Raw genomic sequence first — 12808 nt, 5'->3', positions numbered from 1 at the left:
AGTATGAGTAGTGGGGGGGGGGGGGGGTTGAAGAGGGTTGGAATAGTTTTAAAAATGCAGTATTAGAATGTGGGGCAGAAGTTTGTGGTTATAGGAGGATGGGTGCAGGAGGAAAGAGGTGTGATTGGTGGAATGATGAAGTGAAGGGTATGATAAAAGAGAAAAAGGTAGCTTATGAGAGGTTGTTAAAAAGCAGAAGGGTTATAAGAGGAGTAGAGTATATGGAGAGTAAAAGAAAGGTGAAGAGTGGTGAGAGAGTGCAAAAGGAGAGCAGATGATAGAGTGGGAGAGGCACTGTCAAGAAATTTTAATGAAAATAAGAAAAAAATTTGGAGTGAGAATCATGTTAAGAAAGCCTAGAGAACGAATGGATTTGTCAGTTAAAAACAGAGTAGGGAGTTAGTAGATGGGGAGAGGGAGGTATTGGGTAGATGGCGAGAATATTTTTAGGAACTTAAATGTCGACAAAGAAAGGGAGGTGGTAGTTTCATGCACTGGCCAGGGAGATATACCATCTTTTAGGAGTGAAGAAGAGCAGGATGCAAGTGTGGGGGAGGTGCGTGAGGCATTACGTAGAATGAAAGGGGGTAAAGCAGCTGGAACTGACGGGATCATGACAGAAATGTTAAAAGCAGGGGGGTGGGATATAGTGTTGGAGTGGTTGGTATTTTTGTTTAATATTGTATGAAAGAGGGGAAGGTACCTAGGGATTGGCAGAGAGCATGTATAGTCCCTTTATATAAAGGGAAGGGGGACAAAAGAGATTGTAAAAGTTATAGAGGAATAAGTTTACTGAGTATACCAGGAAAAGTGTATGGTAGGGTTATTATTGAAAGAATTAGAGGTAAGACAGAATGTAGGATTGCGGATGAGCAAGGAGGTTTTAGAGTGGGTACGGGATGTGTGGATCAAGTGTTTACATTGAAGCATATATGTGAACAGTATTTAGATAAAGGTAGGGAAGTTTTTATTGCATTTATGGATTTAGAAAATGCATATGATAGTGGATGCGGGAGCAATGTGGCAGATGTTGCAAGTATATGGAATAGGTGGTAAGTTACTAAATGCTGTAAAGAGTTTTTATGAGGTGGTTTGGTCATTTAGAGAGTGGATCAAAGTAGAATGACATGGAGAGCGTATAAATCTGTAGGGGAAGGAAGGCGGGGTAGGGGTCGTCCTCGAAAAGGTTAGAGGGATGGGATAAAGGAGGTTTTGTGGGCGAGGGGTTTGGACGAGCTGTTGGAGTGTGAGCAGAGTAATATTTAGTGAAGGGATTCAGGGAATCCGGTTGTTTTTATATAGCCGGACTTGAGTCCTGGAAATGGGAAGTACAATGCCTGCACACTAAAGGAGGGGTTTGGGATATTGGCAGTTTGGAGGGATATGTTGTGTATCTTTATACGTATATGCTTCTAAACTGTTGTATTCTGAATACCTCTGCAAAAACAGTGATTGTGTGTGAGTGAGGTGAAAGTGTTGAATGATGAAAGTATTTTTTTTGGGGGGGGGGGGATTTTTTCCTTTTTGGGTCACCCTGCCTTGGTGGGAGACAGCCGACTTGTTAAAAAAAAAAAAAAGAAAAAAAAAAAAAAGAAACTGCTGAATGAACTATTTCAACTACTCAGTATAGTGATCAGAAATTGGCAATTTGGCCAATTTCACAAAAATTTCAAAATATGCCAGTTTCAAAACAGGGTTGAGAATAAACAATGCAGGCATTCCTGGCACTAAAATAACATTTCTTCTTTTCATTAGTTACGTTCCCAGGCTTTATACATGAATTCCATTTTGAATTTTTATTTACACACAAAAATAGAAGATTTACTGTTATGCATTATTCTAATAATTGTGTAAATAATGTCAGTGCATTCACGAATGCATATTAGACTGACCAGTTGGACACATATTGGATGAGTAACGTGATTTGTTTACTCTGGAATTTCTGGAAAAATCAAATATTTCCACTACTTTGAGCTCAATTTCAAGCTACTTCCAATCATGAAATCAATCAGAATCTTCTGTATTTCTGTAATATATCTTCCATTCTATGAAGTGATACCAAGAAACTAAAACACAGTTGCAGTTTTTTCCCATTATGCACTGTGTGGGGAAGGATATTTTTTATATGTTGTACACTTAATGCATCGACCCATTCTCTCATATCTAGGCCCAAATTTACCACTCACTGCTTATCTGAGTGAGCTGGACTTGTCATGTACTTCTACAGCACAGACAGAGACTTCAAACCCATAATACTATGGTATGGACACTTAAAGGGCTAACAATGTCCAGTAACAACAGACAGTTGGTAAAATCCAGAATTTTGTTGTTGTTACAGTCCTTTGTGTAAACTGATTTTAGATATAACAAAATATGTTAAATTTGAAATTGTCCAGTGTTACAGTAATGAAAAATACTCACCATTGTATTCATCAGACATTCAGATTTAATGAACATCTTCGTCCCCTATTAGTCCATTAAATTAAAGTTGTATATAGTAATGAACTGTCGTGTACCAAGAAGCTTTATATTTTGTATGCGGTGCTGTTGCACATTGTGGAAAATACTATCTTGTGATCCTGTTTTCCTCTTCTAATCTAGTATGTAAGAAAAGCAAACCTAGAAATGTATGTGGCATCATAATGCTTTTTTAATTTAAGTTTTCATTTGTTAATATAAGAATGTTCTTTTAGCAGAGCATGCTTATTCTGGCTTTGAAATGGTGTGCATTTTAGTTCTTATCTAGTACAGTACTATACAGTACTGTGATGTGTGGACTTGGAGAGTGAAATGGAATGGCCTAAAATTTTGGTAACTCATTGACAGTGGATGCTTCCTTTGCTTTATTTTGAGCTGCAGTTGATATTGGTGTTCTGTGTGTTTCAGTACCTGGTGTTTGACACTCAAATGATCGTTGGTGGGCGAAAGCACGAGATGTCTGCCGAGGAGCACATTTATGGTGCTCTTGTTCTCTACCTTGATGTTGTCAACATTTTCTTAGCTCTACTCTCTCTCTTTGGAGGGAGAGATTGAGGACTAAGACAGAACAAAAGGATTCTGATGAAGTGTTGCAACATGCAGTCTTTTGTTAAAGTAGTTTTAAGATCAGTGAAAGTTATAAATTGATTTAAGGTTGAAATATTTATATACTTACAATGTAGAAAATTTATAGTATACTATATAGAATCCTAAGACTTGTATTAAAGATAATATTATTAATTTTTAGTCTTAAGGCCTTTGAAGATTGATGCTTAGTCCTCATTTACTAATGCTCATTTTTCATAAAGTTTTAAACTGCAGAAGTTTCTTGTTCTGAATGTGATCTGATACTAAAATGAAACTTCCTTCTATTAAAATTTTGAAAAAGACTACACTATAAATACTGAATCTAGAGAGACACATGGGTCAAAAGTAGCTTCATATATATTATACTGTACAAAATATTCACACTTCTGAGTTGGCTAACAATCTGGTATCAGAATTGTTAGCCTGCACTGACACATGATTCATGTCTGTACACACACCTTGTGTGCAGTGTCTTAAGTAACTTGGGCTCCGTAAATACTGTAACTTCAATGAAGTGTTTGAAAATGTAGCTTTTGAATATACTTTATGTATTTCAGAATGCAAACAATTGATAGTTTTTTTTTTTTTTTATCAATTTTTCTACTTTGGGCTTAAAGCATGCCAAACATGGCTTTTTAATTTTTATGTAGCTAGTCATAATGTTATTGATCCAAGCACTTAAAATTCATGAGACCATTTGTAAAATAGGTTTCTGCCTATTTTATATTAGCTCGATGCTTGTTTTAATTTGCAGTGCATTACAGTGCTTCAGTAGAACAAGAAGACACTCTTTTGTACCTATAGACAATTCAGAGAATGAAATATTCACGTGGAGAGATTGTCCTAGCTCCTGTTTTTGGGAAAAAGTATATGATTTGGATGTTGGTGTACTAGCAGGTTACAATTTAAGTGATACATGTGTAGTTAATAGGCACTAAATCTAACAACAATTTGGTTAACATAAGTTTTTTGAAAGATAAATGATGAACAAATAGCCAGCAGCTTGGGAAGCATGTGTTTGCTTATACTTTTTATATGCTGTACTTAATTTAGGCTTGAGAAGATTGCATGGTGTATTTTTATTCCCTCCTTTAAAGCTGTTACTGTTTAACTACAAATCAACACAAGTTCTAAAAATGCATCAAGTTAGGATTGCGGTGGTAGGTGGCCCTTAGAAGGAGATGATTAGTTTCAACAACACTGACAACTTGATGCTTGTGAGAAAACCAAGTGACAAAGGTTTCAGTGTGTGAATCCTGTCACTGCTGTTAGAGTGCATGGGGCCTTAGTTTCCTAACCTTTAAACCTTAAGCTGGGCAGAAATTTTATAAACAATTTACATTCTGCTGTACCAATTTAAGCAAGATGTAGTGTATTGTAATTTATATAGGGCAAACATGTAAAGCCAGGTGGTGCAATAAGCATATGCAGTTCAAAGAAACAAAATGTTCTCTGCAGGCCAAGAAAGAGTTTCCTTATTAACAGTATGAACATCATGGCAGGAGTAGTATCCATTATGGGAAGATAACACTGGTATTGTCAACTTATCACTAGTTAGAGAAGGTGGGAGAGGAAGAGTGTCTGGAATATATGTACTTTTTTTTTCTTTTACCATGGCTGGTCACCCTACATTGGTGGGAACCTGCCAATGTGGTAAGATAAAAACAGAAGCTTTCCAGACACATTTTCATACAGTAACATCTATTATCATTATTCATGCAGTATCTAACATGGTTATCTTAGGGAGGGGCACTACACCAGTCTAATAGCTGATAGATCATGGTGACAATCCAACACCTCTTAATAAGTTTTCATATTTATCTAAGAGTGTATAGTCATTATTTTAACCACTTCAGCACCCTGCTAAATTTACTCTCTCTCTCTGCACGCCCCCAAAAAGTCCATCCTTTAACCCTTAAACTGTCCAAACGTAGATCTACGTTCACGTGTGTAGCGCTCCGACCTTTATTTTCTCCAATTGAAAGCATGTAAAATTGGATGTAGATCTACGTTCGGAGCACTACGCATGTCAATGTAGATCTACGTTTGGACAGCTTAAGGGTTACTGCATATTTATTTGACCTTCTGAACATGACTTCTGGCCCACATTGATTTTGAATTCCTTGTTGGGTTTTCGTACTCTCACTTGGTACTTTTCATAATGTTAACTGCCCTTTTAGCATGTAGTATTTCTCATTAATTTATTAATTCTTCTTCTCCTTGAGCTGAAGAAATGTTAGTACAATGGTTTAGGATAGATGTAGTAGTACTACTAGCAGTAATAATATTGTAGTATACAACAGTACAGTGGAACCTCTGGTCACAAACACTTCTGAACATGAACAAATTGGTTCATGACCAAAAAAAATTCGCCCATTTTTTGCATCTGGTCGCGAACACATAATCGGGTGCTGAATGAGCACAGCTGCGCCAATTTTCACATTCCGTGCCAATTTTCACATTCCGCGCCATTTTTTTCATGCGCGCCAATTTTCTCCACTTCCTGTTATTTGTGTACACCTAACAAAGACCCTCACCTTGTAGTAGATCTCGGTCAGATGTGCTAGAGGATAAGGGATAAAGTACCATCCTCTTATCCCCTCCTGGGTACTTATCTTAGAGAAAATGTAGTGTAGTACAGTGCTAACTGTGATATGCACTCATAATGCACCATAAGACTAAGTAAGTTTATTCAGGTATACACACATACAGTTAAATAGATTATCATGCATAGCAGCAGATGTATAGAGAACCAAGGATAACTCAAAAAAGTCAGACAGAGTGACTCATTTTCTCTTTTTTTTTTTTTTTTTTTTTTTTTTTTTGTGTGTGTGTGTGTGTGTGTGTGTGTGTGTGTGTGTGTGCTCGTTTTCGTTGATTATCTCGGAATTAAGTTATTCATAAATTACAGTACAGCCTCTCCTCACTTAACGACAGAGTTCCATTCCTAAGACCTCATCGGTAAACAAATTCATCGCTAAGTAAGGAGCACACTATAATGGTAGTGGGTTTGTGTCAACCATCTTTGATATTGTTTTAATGTCACCTTTGCACCATCTATAACATTTCTGTTGTATTTTTAAATGTTTATACAGTAGTGTACTGTATATTGTAATACAGAATAGAGAAAATCAGCTCTAATATACATTATTTAGGTATGCATGCTGGTCAGAGAGCCCATCGTAAGTCTGAGTCGTCGGTAAACGAGTATGTCGTTAAGTGAGGAGAGGCTGTAATTACGACAGTGATAAATTCGACTTAGCAATGTTTTATCAGCAGGTAGTGCACAAACAGCTTCTCGAAGTGCCAGTACCCAGCTAGGGCTTGCCATATATGATTTTTGGTAAATATTTTTTTTCTCAGTTGTTTGTTGGGCTATCTTTTGATGGAAAGATGCTTCTTAACGTGTACCGAAAATGAAAGAAATCAGGTGAGAAATAACGGAGTTCACTTCTCAGCCCTACGAACTGTAGGGCTGAGTTCACTTCTCGCCCCTATAAACTGTTCACTGTTTACAGCGAATGGTTTGTAGGGGTCTAAAAGGGACTTGCAATGTTAGATTTCTCTGTTGTTCAAGGTTTTCATTTAGTTTACTATTACACTGTACATTCTATGTATAATTAACTATTTTTCTGCTTAAAAATCTCAAGATAAACAATATTTACATACAGTTCATAGGGGTCTGGAATGGATTAATCGTATTTACGTACAATCCACTGGGGAAATTAGGTTTGGGTCACAACCAAATTGGGTCGTGACCAGAGCTTTGGAACGAATTATGGTCGTGACCAGAGGTTCCACTGTATATTGATGTAGGAGCTTTTTATATATAGGGGATGTCATTTGCTAGTTGCATATTCAGCTATATCTTGCTCAGGGGACAGGTGTTAGTTGCAAAACCAGGTACTGTACATCTGGCACATGGAGATTGTTCAAGTGATGCTTGTGGATCATGGTCAGTATAGTACAAAAATATTGCAGATTTTTAGAATTCACACAAATTGCATGGATGTTGAAGGAGTACAGTACAGTTTCCAATACACAATAAACTATAATTACCATATATAAAAACATGAGCTGATTTAGCAGAACATGTTAACTTGTATACTGATAATTTTTTTTTTAAAATACATGATGAAAATAAGTTTAGAGTAAATTGTTTAGTATTATAGAAAACCTGTCCCACGATTATAATACAAAAGCTCTTCACATGTTGGGCAATTACATAATGACCTACTTGATCCATGTGTCATTTTCTCTAATATAGTGTTTTCATCTACTGGTATTCAGAAATTACATTTAAGCTTTATTTTTATATATTTCTAAGGAATGTCATTAATTTCTACAGCTTAAGTTTGGTGAAGATATTATGGAAGCTGTATGAGATTGCAGCGACATCAAATTTCTAATAATTTTATTTAATATGTCAGTTGGCATAGTATCTATCGGTTGACATATTCCTCTATTACTTCCAGGCTTTTGCAAAGCATCTATATATAAAGATCCTGGCACATTTTTGGAGATTCCCTCATTGAGACAGCTTGAATATATGGTTCATATTCCCTGATCATTACTTTACAAATTTTTTGATATGTACCTTCAATCTGGGCACATATGGCTCATTCTGTTCTTTAATCTTTCAAATCGCCATTGGTAATGCCATGTCCCCTAAGGATCTCTGTGTAATCAGAGCTACAAGCATCCTGAATGCTTTCTTTGTACACAATCTGCATTGATATTGAAAGTCAGAAAGTTGCATGAGGAATTTCACTAGGGTAATGTTGAAATCATTGAGTAAAATGTTTTTGGTGTTGCAGTACATAGCATTTATTTCTTTAAGCACATATTGTCGTGAGTACAGTTATTCAGCATTTGAATCAACTGTAATATTGAATTCACCTTGCAAAATAGGACAATTTTAATTTATCTTAATAGGTTTTAATGGAAGGATCTTTGCAGAGCTGTTATATTGTGAAAGGATTTCTATAATGTTTGTGTTCTTTGATCTTGATAAATTTTAGAAGTTATTTTCACTAATTTGGTATTTCATTATTTTATAAATTGTGTAACACCATTTACAACTTTTATTAAAGTATGATTGTATTTTAATTAAACTACAGTGCAGTGGTACATTTATTCAGCATTTTCCTGGCATCATGTTTGCATTTAAAAATAATCATACTTTTTTTTATTTGTATATTGTATGCAGTGTATAAATAATTTTTTTGTACTATAATTGTACTTAGTTTTATGCAGGACCTGATGTGCATGGTATTTTTATCTTTGAAGAACATGTGTGATAAAGGATTTGGAGGTGGATGAATGACCAGACGGTGAAGTATGAGGAGTAGTGTTTCCCTTCTGAATTTTTTGTTTTGTTTTATTTTGGCTTTATGCATTTTGGCTTGTGTAAAATCTCTTGCCAGCACACTTCATTTATACAGGCATCCCTCGCTTTGTGCAACAGATGCTGTCCAGGCCCATGGTGCATATATGAACAATTGTAGCAGTCTCAAAGTGCACAGCATCCACCCCCCTCACTTATTTATATTTATATTGCACATAGGGAATATCTGGCAGCAATGGAGTAGTCACTTAAAAGCAAATTTGCACGTAAGGAACCTGTATAAAGCGAAGGATTATTATGGTATATACAGTACTTGTGCTCTAAAATTTATGTAGTTTATGTAAATATTAAGCTAAGGTACAGTAAATGTGAAAAATTCACAGAAAAAATTCTTTTAATTCATTTGCATGAGATACTTATCCTCACTAAATTAGAATTTGAAAACAGTCATTACATGTACATTATATGATTTAATCAGTATAATAGTAAAAAGCTTATTTCTTGGTTAGAGGAATCTCATTTGCTTGTTCTCCCCAGTATCTTGTGTACGATACGCAGATGGTCGTTGGTGGACGCAAGCACCAGATATCTTCTGAGGAGCACATCTATGGTGTGCTGACGCTCTACTTGGACATAGTTTACATCTTCATCAATCTTCTTTCTCTTTTTGGTACCAAGAATTAAACCTTTTTTACTTAATTTTTTTCCTGTTTCAACTTGTATTAGTGGAAAGTTGGACGAACAATTCTGATTATATAACGCATAATTTTAGTAGTTGTTTATCCATTTGATATAAACTACTTAAATATTATGTATTCAGAATTCCAGAATTATCTAGTTTGCTAGCAGAATGTATTATTGGTTTATTAATTGTTATTGCATATTTTATGTCAAGGCATATGACAGCAAAATTGTGGTTTTCAAATTGAGGACATTTAATTGTCCTGTTTTATTAAGCTAAATTCTCCAAAGCTCAGCGGTTTGTTTTTTTTTTTTTTTTTTACGTTTTGAATATATTTTCCAAGTCAACATGATTGGTAGGTTATTTAACAAATTCTACTTTTGAAATAATTCTGAAACCACTTACCAAAGTACAGAGCTGATAAAGCTATTTACTTGTGTGCCTCTTAACTGCAATATGTTCTTCCAGAAGAGGATCAAGTGCCATAGTATGGGTAGTCATTTAAATGTGTAGTCATCTATTATCTTTGTTTTTATTGACCTAATTATTAATTTAAGATTCTTTAATGGTTGTAAAAAATAATTTGGAAGTTTCCGTATTTGGCATTTAGTTTTGACATTTTCATTTTTAATGGAAAGCTTGGATTTTTAACTTAATTCTTCTATCTATCATCTATTAGGGTAAATGGCTGGATTATTTTTTTCTCTGGTTTCCAAATAAATCAATTGGCATAGGGATAAAATAATTGTAAATTTCTTGAACACTGCATCATGAAAATGCCCTTATTTGAATGTTGAGAACTGTCATTCAGATCTTCATTAACCCTTAAACTGTGGCAGCTGGGAGAAGAGGATGGGAAGTGCTGGTGATGTGACAGAATTTTGTAAAATAGGATTTGTTTATTTAATTTTTAGGATCATTGTCATTCTCATTGGTTCTAAGTACCCTAATGGGGTTGGGTTATGCAGCAGTTTTTCCTGATAACATCATCCAAGGTCATTTACTACATTCTTCCAGTATTTTGAAAACCAAGTTGTATGCATTTTCATGACCATTTTACACATTGGATCATTGACTGCCTTATCATTCATAGTAGTTTCAGACTCCAACTCTGTTTTACAGGCTGTCCAGAAATTTGATTTCCCTCATCCTGTCATCCTTTATTTGTAACTTTGGTTATGCTGCATTTCTAGTAAATACTGGCATCACATTTTGCTGTGTCCCTGGACTTATCATTGTTTGAGGTAACTCAGCTGCTCTGTCAGCTGTCAAATTTCACACAGGGGCATTTCTTTCTTAGACTATTTTCCAGTGATCTCTTGACAACTTTGCATCCGCTGGCATCAACAGTGGTTCAAGGTAGTTCATAATAAATTTTCTGTCAAACATGATGGGTTTCTGGCCCTCTTCCCATCACTGTTGGGCATGGGAGATTGCATTCTCCTGCCTACATAATCGACACCTCGTGGAAAAACTCCTGGTACCGCTCTGTGATGACTGTCAGGTTGCAATGTCAGAATTCACTTCTGATGTCTCCACCCCAACACACTTTAATTGACCTCCTTGCTTCAGATCCCACCTTCGATGCAGATTTTTACTTTTTAACAGAAACTAACTTGTTGCATCAACTTTAATTTTGTTTACATCTTGCACTCTTCTAATAATAGTTTATTTTTTTTTTTACTCTCCAAGATAACTGCATATTTTTTCAAACTTTTTTTTTTTCGGTATCTAAGCAACATCTTATAATAGTAATGGATGTTTTTCAAGTTGTTTCAGTACTAGAAAAAGGCAGAAAAGTACATCACACTATACATGTATTTACAATTTCAGTATTCACTATAAAGCTCCTCCAGTAAATGTTTTGTCTTATTTCTTATGATTGTTTTTATCTTTCAACACATTGTATAGGGAACTACTATGATACTACAGTTGTTTCAGGATGTGATATTCTTTGAAACAGTGGTATATCACAAACCTTACAGTAATAGTGTCTGTTGGTAGTGTATCTGGTGGTATCAGGTTTGCTGATGTGAACACATGTAGTGATGATAGCTGGTGGTGACACATGTGGTCTTAGGAGTATTGGTGGGGTTCTCCATGTTATGTGGCAGGGAAGCTGGTGGTGTCACATGTAGTGTTGTTAGCAGAGGAACTGATGATGTTAGGGGTGCTGGTGGCACCACATGTTGGCAGAGCCATGTGTTGGTAAGGCAGTGGATGGTTTTCAGAAGTGCTGGTAGTACCACATGTGATGTTGGCATGGTAGCTGGAGGTATTGCATATGGTGCTGGCAGGGTAGTTGGAAATGTCACTTGTTGGCAGGGTGGTGTCAGGGCTTTTTGGGGTGTAAGTGTTCTATATTTGTTTTATTAAAATTATGCTTATCACTCAAATCAACACTTTCTAGACAGCTACTGTGAAAACAGCTTACTGGGGTGATTTTACTCTTTTTCCTTGTGCTGATCCAGCAGCTAACAATATTTTTCTCTGCCCTGAGAAGGTGCCTGATAACCCATACATGACCCAAGACCTAAAATTGGCAAATTTGAAAGCAGGAAGAATCAGGCATATGGTAAAAGTTTAAGGGTTAATTTGTAAGGTCTTTTCAAATTTATTCCCCTTTTGGGTTTAATTCTTAAACTGATTATAATAATAATTCTCAAATCCATAATATATCAACAGAGACCCAGTGTAATTAAATCTTCAGTCATACAGTGGAACCTCAGTGTTTGAATGTACTGGACCTCGAACAAATTGGAATCTGAACAATTATGTTCAGAAAAAATTGACCCAGTCTTCGAACGTTTTTCTCGAGTCCAAATGTGCTCTGTTTAAAATTTAGTTGTGAAAAGCTTTATATGAAAGCCCTGTTTCAAGAGAGCTTTGAAGTGACCTCTGACACTGACCTAACTCTCAAGAGACTTTTGGAATAGTCAGTTTAACATCCTCCGGTGTATGAGGCTGATAATTAAAGCCTGGGAAAGTTTTACGAACATTGAAATTTTCGCAGTTCGAACACCACTTAGGAACCGTTTGAGTTCAGACACTGAGGTTCCACTATATAAAAAAATTATAGAATAATATTTTTAATATTATCCAGTAGCAGGCAGGTAGTTCATTTGCATTATCTTTATCTGTTTAGATATACAGCTGAAAAAATTGGTGTAGAATTTTCTGTTGGTCACTGGTACATGATGTGATTTTGAAAAATAAAAATTAAATCATTCACATTGCTAATATTAAAATTTCACTTCATTGAGCTGTTTGCTTAGGAAGGTAAAGTACAGAGTGAAAGTTATGCATATTAGTATTAATATAAAGATGAACATCAAAATGGTATACAATACCGACAGGTTGTTAGGTGAGACACATATGCAACAGTTAGACAACTTTATTCCGAAACGTTTCACCTACACAGTAGGCTTCTTCAGTCGAATACAGAAAATAGGCAGGAACAGTAGAGATGTGAAGACGATGTAATCAGTCCATCACCCTTGTAGTCGTAGAATTTGAGGTTGTCAGTCCCTCGGCCTGGAGAAGTTCAGTTCCATAGTCAGGATAGTTCCTGACTATGGAACTGAACTTCTCCAGGCCGAGGGACTGACAACCTCAAATTCTACGACTACAAGGGTGATGGACTGATTACATCGTCTTCACATCTCTACTGTTCCTGCCTATTTTCTGTATTCGACTGAAGAAGCCTACTGTGT

At 35.8% G+C, this 12808-nt stretch overlaps 1 protein-coding gene across 4 annotated transcripts in view; it reads left to right on the top strand.

Annotated features, from left to right (window-relative positions):
* Positions 1-12562, top strand: part of LOC128695787 (protein lifeguard 3) — an 83037-nt gene extending 70475 nt beyond the window's left edge. For 3 of the 4 annotated variants that reach the window (XM_053786617.2, XM_053786615.2, XM_053786616.2), the window contains exon 6: positions 2887-6099. In XM_053786617.2, coding sequence (XP_053642592.1) covers positions 2887-3033 — 147 coding nt within the window. In that variant the 3' untranslated portion in view covers positions 3034-6099. Of the gene's footprint in view, positions 1-2886; positions 6100-8950 lie in introns of those variants that run through there. The other variant, XM_053786614.2, reaches the window with a different exon arrangement.
* Positions 12563-12808: the final 246 nt, after the last annotated feature.

The sequence above is a fragment of the Cherax quadricarinatus genome, chromosome 41 (genome assembly GCF_038502225.1).
Source record: "Cherax quadricarinatus isolate ZL_2023a chromosome 41, ASM3850222v1, whole genome shotgun sequence".
Classification (NCBI taxonomy): domain Eukaryota; kingdom Metazoa; phylum Arthropoda; class Malacostraca; order Decapoda; family Parastacidae; genus Cherax; species Cherax quadricarinatus.
The sequence above is the reverse complement of the archived record's forward strand: the minus strand, read 5'-3'. Positions and strand labels throughout refer to the sequence as shown.